Raw genomic sequence first — 20,426 nt, 5'->3', positions numbered from 1 at the left:
TGGTTTTACAGGTGAGGCAACTGAAGTTCAGGGAATTTAAATAACTTACCCAAGATTACTCAATCAGTAAGTAGCAAACCTGAAATCAAATTCAGGTTTGTCTAGTTCCAAAGGATAAGCCTTTCTCACAACCCCTCTTAGAACACTAAATTTAGACATTTCAATCATAATAATTACCCGTAGGTACCTTGAAAGTAGTTTTTGGCTAAGAAATTTGCTGGTTTATGTATTTAAAAAGACCCCCTAATCTACTTCTCTTTTTAGGAAATGTGACTAAATTGTTTGTGGTTTTGACACCCATTCAAAAATAGGAGCTAACAGATTATAATAGAAACTTCTGTTAAATGCTCTTGGGGTAATGTATAGTTTTCCTGAAGGTTTTCATGTTGTCTTCTGTTTCATTTCTCCTATAGTCCCCAGAAACTAGTCTGTTGGCTACACTTTGTGGCTGTTACCACCAATTTTTACCATTCCTTTTCCAGGTTTCTGCTCCATTGAAGAATCTATACAGCCCGTTCACTACACGCTTCACTCTCTCATGCCTGTCCCTTGAGTAAATCCCTACTTCTCACCACTTCATGCCCACCCCTATGCCAATTTCTTAAACAGAAAGCTCTTTTTAGAAAATGATTTTCTAAGCATTCTCATTAATAACAAGTACAGGAATTAGAATGAAATATGAGATAAAAATGACAAAAACATAGTTCGTGTTTATCCCAGTGACCAATAAGTCACGTGTCTTCTTAACTCTTTGTCTTCAAAGTACAGCATTTTTGTCACTCTTGAGAGCCATAATAACAAACAACTTGACCTGGTTTTCAATCCCCTTCCTAATCTGGTCACAACTAACTTTCCATCTTTTCCTCATCACTGCTTTATGTTTATCCCTACATATCCTATCAGCCAAACCAGGTAGTGCGTATTGTCAGAATACACCACACAAACCTGTTTATGCTGTGCTCCTGGCTGGAACTCTGTACATGTCTCTACTCCTCGAATTCTATTTGATTGTCAAAGCCCATTTCAAAAACCAGCAGTTTCATAAAACCTTTCTTGTGATAGCAAGAAACGTTTCTTGTCAAGCATTTCAAGTACTTCTTGAGGTGAAAATCATAATGGGTTAGAAGTCAAATGAGAAGACTCTTCACCTGGTTCGATTTCTGTGTAACTAAGGAAAAGTCATGTCTTTCAGGCCTCAGTTTCCTCATTTCTCATCTTTTCTACTGAGGAAAAAAAAGTTCTTTTAGACCCAGTAACTCTTTCTCCTCCCCTCTGTCATCTATACTCCAGTTGCATGGTATTTATTTGTTTTCTCCTATTTATTCCTGTAGTAGATTATAAACTTGGCAGAGAATGCCTTTGTTTGGCCATTAAGCAATGTACATCTAGCACCCAACATGGATTTGGCATACAGTAGCTTCCCTGTTAATATTTGTTGAATGGCTATTTACTTATTTTTGTACTCCCTGCAGTATCTATTTAAGACATTGAGAGAGAACACTCGATGAACTTGTTGAATTCATAGCCTTGCTCTATTGTTTTCTCACTCCTTTCTTTGGACAGGTGTTCCTGAGAACTTGAGTTTTAGTTTTAGTTCCTCTCCCATATTCATAGAAGAAGCTATCTATTACCATTTTCTTTTTTTCAGAAAGTACAGTGTGAGACCAAACTGAACATTGGTATTTGTAAGAGGATCTTTGAGCAAAGGACTTAATTGAGATTAATATCTCAAAAAGAACATCTGTTAGTAACATAATTTGGGGCCTAGTTTGGGACATTCTTGGCGAGAACAGAGCTACTTTACTGACCCAGTGAAATTCATTTATTTGGGGTATTTTTGTGTAAAGAAGAAAGAAGGAAATAAATTATTTTCAGTCATTATATTTTAGAAAGTCAGACTGAAATATTTTTGGAAGAAATGTTTATGATTTCCTGGATTTGCTTCAAAACAATACAGGGGTGTGTTTAGAAGGAAGGCAACATCGATGAAACAAAATTGGGCATAGATTGATCATTGTTGTCTCTGTAGAAGCGTACACAAAGGTCAGTTATTCTATTCTGTCAATTTTGGATTTATTTGAAATTTTTCCCAATAAGGATTGAAAATTTTTAGCCACTTAGAAAACGTTTTGGAATTTAAGACTGACTGTTTTTTATTAGCTGTGTGAACCTCTCACTTATGTCCCCTGTAAAACAGAGACATTACTTTGCATGTTTTGAGGATTCAAATAGGCATATACACATATACATATGTTACACATATACATTATATGTATGTGTATATATATACACATATATCTATATCTATCTATCCATATCTATATCTATCTATATATCTGTAATGACTAAGTTCTGGTTTACCCAGTCTATGGAAACAAACCAAGTAGGTCATATTTAGAGAACATACAAATCTCAATGCTCTTTTTCTCCACTTACTGATGAATAGAAAGCCTCTTTTGTTTCATGGGGTCTTTCTCAACATTTTCAAGAATCTCCAGGGGTCCATACCAATAAATCCATTGTCCTTCAGGCCTCACCTACTACTGGGTCCCAGGGAAGGACACATCTCTGCAGTCCTTTGGTTTGTTGCCCCACTGCCTACGGGCCCTGCCTGCTCCCCTTCTGACTTCTTTGGAACTCTGTGTCTGAAGCTTTAGAGATCTGTCCCCGGTCAGTAGATGACTTGTCTCAGCACTGTCAGAGCAGGGTCCTACTGTGATGTTGGGTGGAAAACTTGTGTCATGATTGTTAAAATTATTCTCTACCTTTCCAGGTGTATAGATAATCCAGCAAGGTACAGTCTCCCACTAAATCGAGTTTTGGTGCTCCCTTCAATAGCTGGACCCAGCTGTTTGTAGGCCCCACTCCCTTAATTCTTCCTCAGCCTTGGAAATTCCTCTCTGGGGTTCAATTGTCTCTATCTTTCTTCCTTTCTTCACTGTTCTCACCATTGAGTCCGAATGACAACCAAAGGGTTTCTAGGCCTTTGCAAAACTAGACATGTGATTAGGTGCCTATGTGTGTCCCCAAATACTCCAAGAACTGGAGTGTCATGAAAATTCTATGAAAACAAAACTGATTCTCCCCTCTACCTACTCCAATCTCAGATCCGACCCCGCCAAGACACTATAATGTATGTAAAGTACATGATTCATGGTAAACTCTCAGATAGTTACAGCAGCTGTAACTATCACCCAGATTCAGAATTATCAGCAGTGTGAGGCTCACATGATATCTTATTACAAGTCAGGGGTATGAAAATAAATTTGTTTTACCTTTGGCTATTAAAAAAAAACAATACACAAAATATTAAGTGTCTTGCCATCCCTTTGAGCTCTCCTTCATGTTATTACATATATTTGTCTAAGATATACTATTATTAGGAGGAAGTGATTTATGAGGCAAAGGGCAGATTCAGTTTTAAAATACCTCAGATTTTCTGGCTGTTGTCTGCCCTGTCCTGTTCTCTCAAGCTGTGCGTGGGTGCAGCATTAATAACCTTGGAGAATAAATAACATTGCCAGGTGCAAAATTGGGACATGTGAAAGTTGATTGATAACTAAATTATAAATGAACCTCAAAGTGGTAGGTGTGTCCTGTAGATCTGAGGGTGTGGTGTCCTTTCAGTTAGAATTGGAAAAAAAAAAAAAAACCTGTGAGGCAATTTAGTTTTGTTTAGGTTACAGCAGTTATAAGCTTTCATCATTCTATTTTCCTTCTTTTGTTAGAATGTTGAAACCAACATGGAGCCAAAGATATTTTTTTTTTAAGTTAGAACGAAGACAACTTTTGTTCATTTTTTTCTTCAGAAATAGTACTTATTTAAGTAACATCATCTAAAATAGATCTAATAGTAAAGAATTACATTGGTAACACGAATGTTCATTAGTGGAAGGGTTTTTGATTATAAAATCTATAGATAAAGTAACATTTCATCTAGGAGAATAAAAATAAAGTAACCCAGGAGATTATCTAGGGCTATTAATTGACATTACTAATATCTTAAAAGTTATTTCTTATTCATATTTTTCTAAATATTGAAATAATACTGGTGTGTGTGTGTGTGTGTGTGTGTGTGTGTGTGTGTGTGTAGTGTTAGCATTAGTTGACCCAACCCATGAAAGAATCTGTCTGTTTATTACTTGAGCACCTTGACTACCCCACCCTCCATTAAACTCTTACTGTCAAAGGAAAATGGGCTGGACCATGGATTTTCATGTAAATATTATGCAGGCTGATATTTGAATGGCTTGGACGGGAAGAACCTTCTTCCTGCTCTATTTTGTCAACATGTGTTAGACTCATTGACTTGAGCCACTCTTCTACATGTAAGTAGGTCTTTCATCTCAACTTTATTTTTTGCTTGCTTTTAGTCAATTTCTTTATTTTCCTTGGTTTTAAAATACATCCAGTAGGATAGTGTTTTCATGATCTGCCAGGTGGGGGTTAGGTTTTCCTGTGGTCCAGGATACTGGTTTGAATTGGGATGACTTTAGAAATTGAAAGAAAAGAGCACAATTATGGAAAGTTTTTGCTGAGTTATCACCCACCACACTCCAGACAAACTACAAGAGGCTATATTTCCAACCTTCATTAACTATAATCCTACGTTTGAAAAAAAAAAATCTTTTTTTGTCTGGTTATTTTTGTAAGAAGGGAAAAAATGCTATTAGACCAAATTTATGAAAATCTATGACTAAATTATGTTATATATATATTGGGTTGTTTTCTGATCAGTGAGATTTATAAGATTAATGAATTGCGAATAATAGCTAGTTGCTTACCTTGCAACTATTCCAGAACAATGCAGTCATATATATGACTACTAAATAAATGACATTTCTCTGAAATCACAGAATTATTACTTATTTAATCAACATATATATTCATGTTTATCAAAAGGCTTCTGACTAAAATGTTTCACATATGAGGTATAGGACAAAAGAATGGCTTACAACAGAGCATTATGAGAAATGAGACATTTATAATATAATAGAAGCAAACCGTATTTCTGCTGTATTCATTATTTTGACACTAAATAAGAGTCTTTTAAAAAAAACAAAGTTTACAGAAATGATGGGTCATTCTCCTCCCCTCCCCCATATTGGAAATCAGTTTGATTAAATAGGAAATAACTGCATTTCTTTTATATTTTTAAAATTCAAATACAAGTTTCCATGACCCTCATATAACAAGAAGTCTTTTTCTGACAAAATTAGCTTTTCAGTTAGTGCAACATAATTATTATATGTGATATACATGATTGATTATAGCACAGTAATAAGTGTTATTTCAAGCCACACATAATAACAAATTTTTGTATGTTAGGGAATATTAAATGGGCCTGATTTTTTTTATTAAAGAATTTTTGTTGACTTTTATGAAGTATGATACTCAATGAAACTGAAGAATATTTAATTTTTTTTCTAGCTTTATTTCTTATATATAGGAATATCGTTAATAAGCACATAATAATTACTAATATAATTTATTTAAATATTTTAAGGTTAGGGCCATCATTATTTAACTTCCTGTAGGGTATAAGGCATAGTAGAAGGCACAATTTCTCTTCAAAATTTAATTTAAATATTACCCCACTCTGTTATGTTTTAAAAATATTACTTTTCTCTCTGGAATGCAGCATATAATTTATGACCTATTTGTTTTACATATTTGTCTTCATGACTGGCCTATGAGCTCCTCTATGTCTCTAGCTTTTGTTATTGTTCCTGGCACAAAGCAGGCCTTCGATGACAGTTCTTGAATTAAATTAGCTGATGTCATGAGGGGCTTTTGACACACATAGTCTGATCCAAAGACATTTACAGCAGAGATGAAATGAAATAAAAGAGAAGAGTGCTCAACACTGATGTATAAGAGGATCAGGTATGAATTCTTGCTTTTCAAATTTGTGGGTTTTTTCTAAACATTCAAGGTGAATATTTAAATCATTTACCAGTCTAACGTAATAATTGGGAAGTCTTTGCCTCTCAAGCAGTCTGGGATATCTCAGGGACAATTCTGTTTAGAGCAGAGAGGACAATGTATTTAGTCCAATCTGGATTTAGATGCTGATACCACTATTCTGAATATTCTTGGGAAATTACTTTATATATTGGCTTTACTTTCCTTACCTAAAATAAGTAAATATTTTCTTGCTAAAACCCACTGCATAAGGTTGTTGGGAGAATTAAACGAGATGAGGGCTTCTGTAAATTTTAACATGCTGCACAGATATAAGCTACCATTATTGTACTGGATAACTACATATGCAGCAAACTCTTGCTAGATCTTTACTTTTCTGTGGCTATAATCAATATTATCTTGGATGGATTCTAAATATTGTGAATGATAATAGAGCAGCCCTTCACTAAAACCTGTTGTTGGTTGCAATTAATAAGAAGGTCTATGTTTGATTGTGTAATACTTAAATGTCTTCATTTTTGCATTGTCTCTGCAGGTTTGTGATTATGTCCAAGTGATTTCAGTTTTGATTTATTAAATTTTAATTTATTTTTCTAAATAGATCAAATAATAATGAAAAATGCTTATTAGAAAAGCTTACTATTAAAGAGAAACCCATGTTCTCGCTGTATTTTTTGAAATAAAGTGAACTAATCAACTCACCTCAAATTAGGAACTTCTGATAGAGACTAAGAAGTTCAAATGAGACTTTCAAACACTTGCCCAAGCAGACCGCAGCCATAGTTTGATTAAGCTCTTTTTGAGCACCAAGTAATAGGTGTTGACTTACACATCATCCCTCAGATCTTTGAGAATTTGATTAAATTTCAAATGTACGATTTGTATGCCTAGAAAATTGAGAACCATCTTTAAATCACCAGGTCAAAAAAGTTAGGTTGAGTAGTATTTGCATAAATATGAATATTTTATACCCATGTAGAATGTTCTGTTTAAGGGAAACTTGACTTAAGTTTATGAAATAAACGCTATCTGCCCTTTAAGTTTAGAATTTGTTTTTCCAAAGAATTTATCAGGTTTTCTTTAAATATTAAGCTTGTAAGTATACTTAAAGTTGGATTTTTTTGCAAGTACAGCTTTGAGGAAGTATATATATCAATCTGCCATATACGATCCCATCCCCATATCCTCTCCAAAAGGGCAAAGTAAATATGAGTTCATTTAAATTTATGTGAAAATGTTTGCTTAAAACCACCTTTCTGAAATGGAAAATGTCAAATTGTTGAACTTATTTCTTCTTCTTTTTTTTTTTTTTTTACCTTAAGGAGAATGGTGCTGAACATTTGGATTCTAAGAGCCTGCCACAGTCCAGGTTTGCCTGTCTGTTGTGTATGTGTAAATTTGTACACACATTCACTTAGTTTTTAAGAGAATTTTTGGACCTGACACCCCAAAATATTTCTTCTACTCTTTGGCAGGGACTATTCCACACTGCCTTCTCCTGGACATACTTCATCCACTGAGAGCACTGTAACTTCAAGTGGTGAGTGGACTTGGAAAAGATATAATATAGACCATTAGTTTTATAACTATAAGCTTGAAGTTCTGTGACCTGCTGATGTGTGCAAATGAAAAGAACATAGGCAAATATTCCTTTTGCATAGTATTTATGCCATTAGTGTCTTCCTGTTGATAGATGCTCGATCAGAAACTTTGAATATGGCTTCTGGTGACCTTGATTGCAAATCACTCTGTGAAAAAAAGGAGGATACAAGATCAGCTTCTACTGTGATAAAAATCAAAGGTGAGCTCTTAAAATATTCTAGTTTCCATTCTATAACACTAACAAACCTATAAGCTAGTAGAGTAACTATCCTCAGTAGCATTACTTTGTAAAAAAATTTGGAGACATAGTCCAAAGAAAAGTAGTCCAAGAGGTGACCAACTCTTTTCAATTCTGTAGATATAACATAAATGACAATATATTTTAATGTGATTTAAATATTTTTTTATGGCAAAGATTGATTGAACACAACTGGGTCTTACCTGTGACACAGGTGTGGAATCAACTATTTAGGAAATTTTAGAATCCTAATTAGAATCTATTAGAATAATAAATGAATTCATGATGGTCCATTCAGGAGGCAAAATAATTAACTAGATGACATGTTAGAGCCTTTCTGCCACCTGACTCTGAAAATAAGGTAGTTATTCTCAACTATTCCCAGTGAGACACCATTGCAGTTGATACTCAAGGGACTGTCAAAGCAATCAACAAGAAAAATTCATGTAATTGTTTGAACTCGACAGCTAAATTTGAGATATAGGCACTGCCTTAGAAGGGCCATAAAATTGTAGAAATGGAATCCATTCCTTAAGTTAACTGAAGAATATCTTTATACTCTACCTCATACCAAATAAGAAAAATTTTAATATTAATTAATTTCAATTAAAACTGCACCAAGATACTATTTCAACTGATCGCAAAAATTTGATTACACTCTGTTGGTAAGGTTGAGGGGTGGGGAAAGGAATTCTCATACATCGCTGTAGGGAATAAATTATTGTAATTAATATGGAGGGGAAGTTTCCAATACCTACCAAAATGCTAAATGTATATATCTTGATAAAACAATTTGATTTCTGAGAATCTATCCTATAGATCTAAAATACATATTACATGACATATGAGTAAATTTATTCACTGCATCATTGTTTATTATAACAAAACATTAGAAAAAAGTTAATTATCAATAGAAGACTTTTGGCATGCCCATGTAACAAAATACTTATATGTATTCATAAAACATATTTAAGGAACCTTTTTTCTTGGAAGGATATTGAAAAACTATTGTTTCTTTAAAAAAATACCAATGAGTACAAAATATTATGTGTTACATGTAAAAATTATGGGAAAAAGAATAGGAAAAAGTTTTGTATGTGCATGAAGGCTAGACAAAATAACATTGTCTATGGGGAGGAAAAGTAGGTTTCTGGCTGGCGTGGATGGGAGGGAAAATTTTCACTGTAAAACATTTTACATTTTTAAGTTTATAGACCATATGAATCTATTATCTATCCTAAAACTTAAAGAAAAATGAAAATAAAATTTTCATAGGGAAAATTTATATCACTGAGGAAAGTGGTTACCATTTTGTTTTCATTTCCATATAAATTTTAAAAATATAATACATCCTTTTACTATCTTTTTCTTAAAAAGAAAGAAACAAAACCTACCTATAACTGCTGACTTTTGAGCCTGTACTTAACAAATTTCAGGGCAGTGGATCATGTAAAAAGGGAAATCATTATCAAGTCATTATAATACAAATAAAGTACATGAAAAGGGAAATTATAAAAAGGAATGACATAATTTAAAAGTGCATCATTTTTTCTTAATTTGATGACATTTTGAAAGATTCCATGTTTTGAAAGGATGCCATATTTTGTTATCAGCCTTGCATATATAATTTTTAAAAAATTGATCATCCTTCCTTTGTCCCGTTTCCATAATTATACCAGTAATGTGTTCAATAAAAAGAAAACAGTAGCAATCTTAAAAAAGATTTTAAAAACTCGACTATTTGAAGACCATTTATACAGATGTTCATTTCTATTAAGAAATCTTATATGGCTAGCTTCCTTAGTAATCTTAGCTTCTCCAGTCCTGGTTCTGAATCAGTGGGCACATTTAAAATTTTGTAGTACATAATTTATCTCACATGTTAAGTAAGGCCTTTGCCTCTTACTAGTCTGCCTATATTGTCACCCTTGCTGTTTCTTCCTTTTTTACTTGTTACTGTGCCCCAACTGTTTAGTGTGTTTTCTTTTTCTTGTAGACACAAGTCCAGCTCATGAGAATATTGTACTTAAAGGCTCTGTGAGTGAGGACAAAATCATGTTAAATCTGGTAAGAAAATATACACATGTTAACAGTAAAAGTAATGATATGTTACAATGGTAGAACTGTTTCTTTAAGTTTGCAGAAACACTCTTCAAAGCACTATGTCATTTTATCTTTCTAAAATATTATGAATTTAAAATAATCTAATTATACCAATATTTTTATATATGAAGTTGAGGCCAAAGCATCCCTGTGACTTGTCCAAGGTCACACTATAGTCATTCATTCAGTCATTTATTCATCAAAAGTCTACTGGAAACAAGCTAAATATCTATTAACAGAGGACTCGTAAGTAAATTAATGCATTAATAAGGTTGAATAAAACCATGAAATGTCTCTTAAATATATGTTCTAATTAGGGAAAGTAACATACAATTACTCTGATTAGAGTGGAATTAGAGACATGAAAAAAAGATCTCTTAGGGCGAGAGGCTAGAAAAGGTGTCATGGAAAAGATATGAATAGAATAACATGAGAGTAGGGAGGGAATAAGAAGAATAGAATTTGTGGGGTAAAATAAGAGCAGTTCAAGATAAGTAAAGTTTCAGGTTGATGTGAGACATCAATAGTCTATAAGGAGATTTTATAAATGGTTATATACCCATATTCTTAATCTTACCAATGAGACTTATAGCAGTGGACACACATTCATGAGTCATCAGCAAAGAACCAAGTGTGCAGATAAGATTCCCGAGGACTTTGGCAGTCAGGAAGAGAGCACTGAGGACACTTGACTCTTGACGATTCCAGTATCTAATAAGGGAAGGCAATGGCAGAGGAGAATGAGAAAGAGCTATTGTGATGGGGGAACAGCAGGAGAGCAGAACCAAGGGAAGAAAAACCTTCAAGAAGGAGGGGATTATAGATCATTTTAGATGCAATAGTGAGGTCAAGTAAGTTAAAGACAAAATTTGGCAGTAGGGAGGTTGCCGATGATAACAGGGAAAGGCAGTTTCCTCAGTTAGGAGGGTGTAGGGTCAGAGTAATTTATTGCTGACAGATGGGAGACAAAGAACTGGAAAACACAACCTCGGATAACTCTTCCTAGAAGTGTGGCCATGAAGGGCAGGAGAGGGAGGAAATGCCATACCAGGAAGAGGTCATAGGTTGAGGGAGGATTCAAAAAACTTAAGAATATTTAAATGTTAAGAATGATCCAGTGCTCATGTTATTGCATTTGTTATGTTTCATCAAAGTCTTTGTTTCAACTGTCGAAACAAATTTGTCTTAGATTTATTTTTACGGAAAATTTCTGAGAATATTGAACAATTTTTATAAAAATGATTGCATACTTATACCTTTCCCATTAGATTTCCCAGGCAGCACACTACGACCCTCTTATTATGGAGTTTCTTGTTATATAGATATATTTGTAAGACAGTTGGTCAATGACCTTAAAATATATTCATATGGAGTTAAAGGCTAATGTAACACTATTTTATCAGCTATTTTTGCCATGATTTCCCCAACAACCCACCAAGAAAGCTGCACGTGATAGTCCTGGATCACTCCCACTTTGCCTCTTCATCCATCCTATCCAGAGACTTTCCATGCTATCCAAGCTGTGCTATCTCTCCTCTCCCTTTGCAGAGCACTTGTCTATATCCCATTTATTTGGCAATTAATCTTACTTTGCTTTGTGGTAACTTATATCATGTTTGCAGCTATTCATATATTTCTGTTCTTTATTCTGCAACTAGATTGGAATCTGCCCTGGAGCCAATCTTGTTTGTTTCTTTAGCCCTTAGTACAGTTCTTTGAACGCTATAGAGTGTTTTTGACAGGGTAGGTTTAGGAGAGGACGGGAAGTTGGGAAATGATTGGTTATAAAGGATATCCACTCTCTGTACAGTAATAAAATCTCTTTATGATTTTAGGAAGCCAAAGAGGAACCAAGAACAATAGATGAGCATAAAAAAGAGTGTGCTATGGGAGGTAAGGAATGTTCTCTCCCACCCCCACATGAATTTTTGTTCCCTGCTAGTATTTTTATGGGTGAAATCTCTCTGAGTAAAGATATAGTATCTGCAAATTCTGCATCTCTATAGGTAATCAGCCAGCAGAACTGAGTCTTGATTTCATTGGTATAATTTTTGTTGCCATAACATAAACCCCAGAGCACTATGGCCTTATGGTGACTAAGAACCACACCAATGTTGGTAGTTGAACTCTGAGCTCTACTTTGAGATCTTTTTCATCTCCCCATCTAAAAGTAAATAAGCCAACATTTAAAGACTAAGTGCTAATATGCTTCCCTTCCCATTTCACCTTGATTAGGAGGGAGTAGTAAATAGGATTCTGGCTTTGGAGTCAGTCTCTGATTAGCTATAACTTCGAAAAGTTATTTAACACAAATATCAATTATTGTCATCTGCAAAATGGAAATGAGTAAAAAAAAAATACCCTTTATTGAGAATATACTATATGCTATGTGCATTGTTAAATTCTTTATGTGCATAGTTTTATTTAGTTTTCCCAAATATCTATGTGAGATAGGTAAACTGTGATTCAGTTTCATAGCCTATAAACTGTAGACAGTAACACTATAGAAGAAAATATATATCCTGATTTTGTAAGTGGTTGATGTTGTTTGTTCCAGTTCACATAGGTATAAGGGTCAAAGCCAAGAGTTAAACCAGGTTTTTTCAATGTTAAATCTAATGTTCCTGTAGCTAATATATTGTCCTTTTTGTAAAGTTGTCATTAAGAGTATCATTAATTTGTGTTAAGAGCCTTGTTGTGAGATTGACATATAGTAAACACGTAATGAATGGTTGAGGGCAGGTATATTGTTGCTGTTATTGTTACCAATATTCTTCTATTATACATTATTATTATTTATTATTACTACTACTATTACTACTATAATCACTATTACTACTGCCACTGCTGCTAGTTAATGCCTTGATCCAAAGGAGGACCAGGGTGCCAGAGGAAGGATCGCATGTAGCCAAGAGTTCAAGTTAAATAAACATTCAAATGCAAAGCAAACAACTTGGGCTATCCCTTGACTCTGAGACATTTTCAGGTTTCAGACTATTTACAGGCTGAAGTATGAGCCTATGATTTTAGTCATCATGATCCCAAAAGGGTAGCATATTATCTTACATTTCAGCAAATGCATTATTCATTGGCTGTTGTCTCAGACATATGTCAATGAAATGCCTTCGTTTAGTGGAGAAGGAACATAACAGTTGATTGAATGTGCCTTTAGCTGTTAAGCCTTTTTAACTAAATAATATTTATTATCTTTTAATAGACACTGCTGTTTCCTCTCTTCCTGTAACAACTGTGAAATCAGTTAACTTTAGACAAAGTGACAAGTAAGCTTTTTTTCACATAGTATGCTAACATTTTTTGCTTTTCTGTTGAACTATGCTTGAGTAAGTTCTTTGTCTTATCCTACAGCACTTCTTCTGCTAATGAGAAGGAGGTGGAGGTGAGTTAAAATATTTTTGTCTTTAATTAAAAATAAGTGTTTTAGACTCACTTGCCTGTGGTTGCTTCATGCTTTTGCACAAGCTCTTATACATTTGATGTCTGTCTGGCTTGACAATGACAAAGTGTGGATAAAGCCTTTGCATGCCAACATTAAGTTGCTGGAAAGAGAAAGCAATGCCTCATATAAATATTTGAAATATTTGATTACATCCAGTTTTCTCACTTCACCCTCATATTATTTTGATAACAGGCTGAATTTCTCCGATTATCTTTGGGATTTAAGTGTGATTGGTTCACCTTGGAGAAAAGAGTAAAGCTTGAAGAAAGATCCCGTGACTTGGCAGAAGAAAATTTGAAGACAGAAATCACTAACTGTTTAAAGCTATTGGAGGTAAGAATCATAACATTTGGGGACTATCTATTTGGTCACATTATTAATAATATTTTCCAAATTACACATAAGTTTACTTCTATGACTAAAATCAACACCAGATACCAAGCTCTGCCTGACTCCAATGTAAATTAATAGGAGGTAATAATTCAAGATCAGGGTAAAATAAAAAATTCACTAGTAAGAGAATATAAGCAATAAAACAATAAATGTCTTTTATAGTAGTTGTATGAGTCATCTGTTTTCTGGATTTTCAAATAGATTTCAGGAAGAAGAATAATACTTGCAGAAAACTGAGCAATAGGAGATATCAATTTTAAGTTTCAAAGAAGAGAATTAAAAGTATGTCCATTTAATTAACTGAAAAAAAGAGAATGGGGACCGATTTCAGTCTTGTCAGATGTTGGGCAAGCCTTCTGTAAGGTACATAGCAGTATAACAACTATTATTCTTCCATTCTTCGAAGTCACCATAAATACAGAGATGGGTTGGGAAATTAAGAGGGCTAGTTTTGGAAAAGGAAAATAGAAATTTAGAAACCATATTCTGTATTTTGTTATTTTGTTATAAAAAACCACATAACATAAAATTTAGCATTTTAAATATTTTAAGTGTATGGTTCAGTAATGTTAAATATATTTACATTGTTGTGAAGTAGATCTCCTGAACCTTTTAATCTTGCATACTGAACCTCTGTAGCCATTAAACAACTCCCTTTCCTCCCTCTCAGCTCCTGGTAACCACTATTCTACTTTCTGTTTCTATGAATTAGACCATTAGATACTTCATGTAAGTGGAATCATACAGTATTTGTCTTTCCGTGATTGGCTTATTTCACTTACACAGTGTCTTCAAAGTTCATTCATGTTGTAGCATATGACAGGTTTGCCTTTCTTTTTAAGGCTGAATAAAACATACCATTTATGTATATGCCACATTTTGTTTATCCATTCATTTATTGATGGATATTTGAGTTGCTTCCATCTCATAGCTGTTGTAAACATTGTTGCTATGACTATGACTATGTGCAAATATCTCTTTGAGAACTCTGCTTTCAGTTCTTTTAGAAATACACCCAGATGTGGGATTGCTGGATCATATGAAGAACTATTTTTAAGTTTTTTGAGGAACAACCATATTGTTTTGCATGGGCGTTGCACCGTTTTATGACCCTGCTAACACTGCACAAAGGTTTCAGTTTCTTCACATCCTGACCATCATGTTATTTTCTGATTATTTTATAGTAGCCATCCTAATGCGTGCAAGGTGGTTTTGATTTGCATTTCTCTGATGATTAGTATTGTTGAGCATCTTTTCATGTGTTTATTGGCCATTTGCACATCATCTTTGGGAAAATTTCCATTCAAGTTCTTTGTCTGATTTTTAATAAGATATATAATTAGCAAATATTTTATTCTGTAGGTTGCCTTTTCATTCTGTCCTTCAGTGCACAGTTTTTAAGTTTGATGTGGTACCGTTTGTCTGTTTTTGCTTTTGTTGCCTGTGCTTTCCGTGTCATATCCAAGAAATCACTGTCAAATTGTCTTGAAGGTCCCCGTACCATGTTTTCTTCTGGAGTTATAAGTTTTGGGTCTTACATTTAGATTTTTAATTATTTTGAGTTGATTTGTGCGTGGTGTAAGACAAAGTCCAACTTCACTCTTTTGCATGTGGATATTGAGTTTTTCCAACATTATTTGTTGAAGAGACTATCTTTGCCCTGTTGTGTAATCTTGGCACCATTATGAAAGATCATTTAACCATATATGTGTAAGTTTATATACTGTTCCATTGGTCTATGTATCTGTTTTTATGCCAGTACCATACTGTTTGGATTACTGTAGCTTTGTAATATATTTTGAAGTGCGAATTCTCCAACTTTGTTCTTTTTAAAAGTTGTTTTAGCTATTAGGGATCCTATTTGAGATTCCATGTGAATTTTAGGATAGATATTTCTATTTCTGCAAAAAAAAAATGCTATCGAGATTTTGATAGGGATTGCATTAAATCTATAGATTGATTTTGGTAGTATGAACATCTTAACAAAATTAAGACTTCCAATTCATGCCAAGGGACGTCTTTCCCTTTATTTATGTGTTCTTTAATTTCTTTCAGCAATGTTTTTAGTGTACAAATCTTTCACCTCCTTGGGTAGGTTTATTCCTAAGTATTTTATTGCTATTGTAAATGGAATTGTTTTCTTAATTTCCTTTTTTTATTGTTCATTGTTAGTGTATACACATGAACTAGTTTTTTATATGTTGATTTTGTGTCCTGCAACTTTGCTAAATTCATTTATTACTTCTAACAGTCTTCTTGTGAAATCTTTAGGGTTTTCTGTATATGAGATCATGTTATTTGTGAACAAAGATAATTTTACTTCTTCATTTCCAATGTAGATTTTTATTTCTTTTACTTGCCTAATTGCTCTGACTAGGACTGCCAGTACTAAGTTGTGTAAAAGTAACGAGAGTGGGCATCCTTGTCTTATTTCTGATCTTATAGGAAAAACTTTCTGTCTTTCACTATTAAATACAATATTAACTGTGGGGTTTTCATTTCTGGCTCTTGTTATGTTGAGGTAGTTTACTTCTATTTCTAGTTTTTCGAATTTTTTTTTATCATGAAATGGTGTTGAACCTTGTCAAATACTTTTCTGCATTAATTTAGATGATAATGCATTTTTTATCCTTTAATCTGTTAGTGTGGTCTTTTGAATTGATTAATTTTCATATGTGGAACCATCCTTGCATTCCAGGAATAAATATCACTTGGTCATGCTGTATAATCCGTTTAATGTGCTGTTAAATTTAGTTTACTAGTATTTTTATTGAGGAATTTTACATCAATATTTACAAGGGTTATTGGTCTATAATTTTCTTGTAGTGCCTGGCTTTGGTATCAGTTTAAGGCTGGGCTCAGAGAATTACCTTGGAAGTATTCCCTACTTTTCAGTTTTTTGAAAGCATTTCAGGGAGATTGGCGTTAATTCTTCTTTAGATATTTGGTAGAATTCTCCAGTGACGCCTGATACTGGACTTACTTTGTTGGGAGATTTTTGATAAGTGCTTCAATCTCCTTACTAGTTTTTGATCTATTCAAATTTTCTGTTTCTTCACAATTCAGTTTTGTTCAACCATATTCTGTTTGGCTAACAACTCATATCTGCTTTTCCTTTCCAAACTGAAGGTGATTATTTAAACTACCATAGGAAACTGTCTGACAATGGCCATCCTAGTTGATTAGCAGCTCATATATATTTGTCTGATATGTATCGCTTGGCTTCAGGAGCCGAGCACTTACTGTGTGACAAGCAACTGGCATCTGTTACCACTCATGTCACAGTATTTGTGGAAAGGAAATGTAATTGTCTCCCTCTGACAGATGAAGAAAAATAGAAAATCAGAAGGGTTGATATTATAACATTTCTGGATGTAGGAAGCAATTTACAGTCAATGGTGCCTTATAGTTTTATTGCAGAACTTTTCATTTCTTAATGATATACAGAATTTATGGTGCTTTAGATTTGGTCGATTCTTAAAAATTTGCTCATGATCATGCAGCTAATGAGCAATGGCTTGTTTGCTTTCAAATCTACTGTTTTCTTAATTCTGTCTCCACCCTTGTAAGAAAGATGCTCCTCCAGCAGTAAGGGCATCATTTTGGATGAAGGGCTCAAGTTTGAGAGAAATATTTATAAAGCAATGAAGGCATACTCACCTAATCAGCCCAATCACACTTTGTCATCAACAGAAGAGCAACAGCAGTCAAAGTCATATCTAATTTCAGTATATTTTCACTCTTTTTCTTAAAAGTTCAAACTGTTCTCATATAAGACATTCAACTCATTAAAAGCATAATTTCTTTACCAATTAATTACATCCTATTGTAAAAGAAAAATATAAATACATATGAAGGAGTGGAAACTTTGGGTTGGATACTTCTTAATATATTGCTTTTTGTGCAGTCTTTAACACCTCTTTGTGAAGATGACAACCAGGCCCAGGAAATCATTAAGAAGCTGGAGAAGAGTATAACATTCCTTAGCCAGTGCACAGCACGAGTAGCCAGTAGGGCCGAGATGTTGGGAGCCATTAATCAGGTAATCTTTCTCCATTTCTCTAGCTACAATGAAATTACTAAAAAGATCATTTTCCTTGAAATTATGGATTACATTTTTAGGAAGAACTTTTTAAAAATACTTCTTTATTGTACAAGGCATGTCTGTTTAATAAAAAAAAATGGAAAATATGCAAATAATGTAAAAATATCTCTCATAGCATTAGCTAGTGACTATTATAAAAATTTTGTGATATACTCTTCTACACACTCCCTTTATACTGTTATAATCTGCTTTTTCATTCAACATATAGCATAGTTTTTTCTATGTGATTCAAATTTATACACACATCATTATTTTATGATATTCTATTGACTGAATACATCATCAATTAACAATCCCCTCTATTTGATTATTTCAGAATGTTTTTGATTTTTTTGCTATTATAAACAATGCTACAATATCTATCCTTGTACATGAAGTTTTGAATACTTATTCATAGAAAAGTAGAATTTCAAAATTTCTTTGTGGGAAAATGTGGGGAAATTTTAATTTTTTGAATCTCTATCTAAACGAACTTGTTAAATATGTTTTCCTAAGATGGAGAAATTTAATCGTGGTGGTACTTTTAGTTTGATCATTTTTACACATTTTTAGTATCATATTTCCTTTTTATCCCCTCACTAGAGAATAATATTCTTTTTTTAAAAAATTTTTATTAAAGTTACTTATGTACATAGTTTAAAAAGTTGAGTAGTTCTATAAGGCGTATTATCCCATGTTTCATGTTAAAGAGCAATAACTGTCAACTCTTTTGGCTTGTTTTGTGTTTGTATCCATACCTCTAAATAACATGCTTATACTGCCCCTTGGCTTCCAGGTACCACATTCCCCGGTTTTTTCTCTCTGCTTCACAGGTCACTCCCTTTCAGGCTCTTTTACAGGAGCCTTTTCACCAGGCTCTTTGTCATGATGGGCCCCAGGGTTTCACCCTTGTACATCTGATCTCCATCTTCACTCAATCCCCCTGCTATCTCTGTCATCAGCTGATGATTCCCAAATTCACATGCTTACCCTAAACCACTACTGTGATTTCTAGACTAAAATATGCAATTGCTAATGCAGCATTTCTACCTGGATGTTTGATAAACAACTCAAACTTAACATATTCAAAAATAAACTGTTCATGGTCCCTCCAAGACCTGTTCATGCATAATCTCCTTACCTCAGTCAAGGGCAACTAAATCTGTCTTTCCAACTTCTCAGTCTGAAAACCCTCAGGAGTGATTCTCACCACTTTTCTCTGACTCCACATCCAATCTGACAGAAATTCCTGTTCACTCTATCATCAGAATATATGCAGAATTTAACTAACTACTTATTTTTCTTTCCATTGCTACTACCTTGATTTAAGCCACTGTTCTATTTTTCCCACATTAATACAATATCTTCCTAAATTAGGTCTCCCTCTTTCCATCCACACCCCATCCTTCTCCCAACATAGTCTATTCTCAATAAAGCAGCCAGAATAATCTTTGGTTCAAAGTCCTCCAGTGGCTCCTCACTTTTTTCAGAATAAAAACCAAAGTCCTTAAGATGGCTTAAATAATACATTTTCTTGATTCCCCTGCTTTTTTACCTCTTGGAGTTTATCTCCTTTGACTATCTTCCTGAATTATTGTGTTCCAACAACACTAGTCTCCTTTCAATATGTTCCACTAATCATACTGCCATCTCTGGCCCTTAATTCTAGCGGTTCCTGCTGCCTAAAATACTATTTTTCCAGGTATCTGCATGTCTTAGCTCTCATGTCCTTCAATTCTCGTTCAAATCTCACCTCTACAGAATGACCTACCCTGACATCCTATGTAAAATTTCAATCCCTCCCACCCCAGAGCTTCTCATGCCCTCTTTTCCTATCTTTTGTTTTTCATAGCACTCATCACCTCGTAATGTAATACATATTTTATTGACATCTTGTTTATTGTCTGCTTCCTCCCACTAGAAGATAAGCTCCACAAAAGCAGACATATTTGTCTGTATGGCTCACTGCTTGTATCTCTGTGCCTGAAATGTGCCTGATACATAGTGGCTACTTAATATTTGTGAAATGAGTGAGTATATGACATCAGAAGCAAAAGGAAAAGCAACAAAAAATGTATAAATTGGATTTCCTCAAAAGTAAAAACCTTTATGTATCAAAAGACATTATCAAGAAAATGAAAAGATAACCCACTGAACGGGAGAAAATATTTGCAAATTGAATACCTACTAAGGGTCTAATACACAGACTAAAGAACGCTGAACACTTAAATAGAAGGAAAAACCACCTAATTTAAAAATGGGCAAATGACTTGAAGAGATATTTCTCCAAAGATCTCTAAATAGCCGATAACCACATAAAAAGATTAGGGAATCAGGGAAATGCAAACCAAAATCGTAGTGAGATACTACTTAATACCACTAGGATAATTATAATTAAAAAAGGAGAAGGAAGAAAGAAAGAAAATAACTGTCATTGAGGAGCTTGTGAAATTGCAATATTATTATTATATTATTAACATAGTATATTATTTAGCCACTAAAAGGAATGAAGTGCTGATAAATGCTACAATGTAGATGAACCTGGAAAGCATTATGCTAAATGTAGAGGCTAGATACAAGGGACACATATTGTATGATTCTTTTTATATATATATAGTATCTTC

General features: G+C 33.8%; 1 protein-coding gene across 6 annotated transcripts in view; it reads left to right on the top strand.

Annotated features, from left to right (window-relative positions):
• IRAG2 (inositol 1,4,5-triphosphate receptor associated 2) overlaps positions 1–20,426 on the top strand; it is a 77,438-nt gene that overhangs the window by 47,655 nt on the left and 9,357 nt on the right. For all 6 annotated transcript variants that reach the window (XM_016119217.2, XM_036236846.1, XM_016119218.2 and 3 more), the window contains 9 exons: positions 7,248–7,294; positions 7,401–7,465; positions 7,619–7,726; positions 9,762–9,832; positions 11,704–11,761; positions 13,086–13,149; positions 13,235–13,265; positions 13,518–13,658; positions 17,626–17,760. In XM_016119217.2, coding sequence (XP_015974703.2) covers positions 7,248–7,294; positions 7,401–7,465; positions 7,619–7,726; positions 9,762–9,832; positions 11,704–11,761; positions 13,086–13,149; positions 13,235–13,265; positions 13,518–13,658; positions 17,626–17,760 — 720 coding nt within the window. The remainder of the gene's footprint in view (positions 1–7,247; positions 7,295–7,400; positions 7,466–7,618; positions 7,727–9,761; positions 9,833–11,703; positions 11,762–13,085; positions 13,150–13,234; positions 13,266–13,517; positions 13,659–17,625; positions 17,761–20,426) is intronic.

Source organism: Rousettus aegyptiacus, unplaced genomic scaffold (assembly GCF_014176215.1).
Source record: "Rousettus aegyptiacus isolate mRouAeg1 unplaced genomic scaffold, mRouAeg1.p scaffold_m13_p_2, whole genome shotgun sequence".
Taxonomy (NCBI): domain Eukaryota; kingdom Metazoa; phylum Chordata; class Mammalia; order Chiroptera; family Pteropodidae; genus Rousettus; species Rousettus aegyptiacus.
The sequence above is the reverse complement of the archived record's forward strand: the minus strand, read 5'-3'. Positions and strand labels throughout refer to the sequence as shown.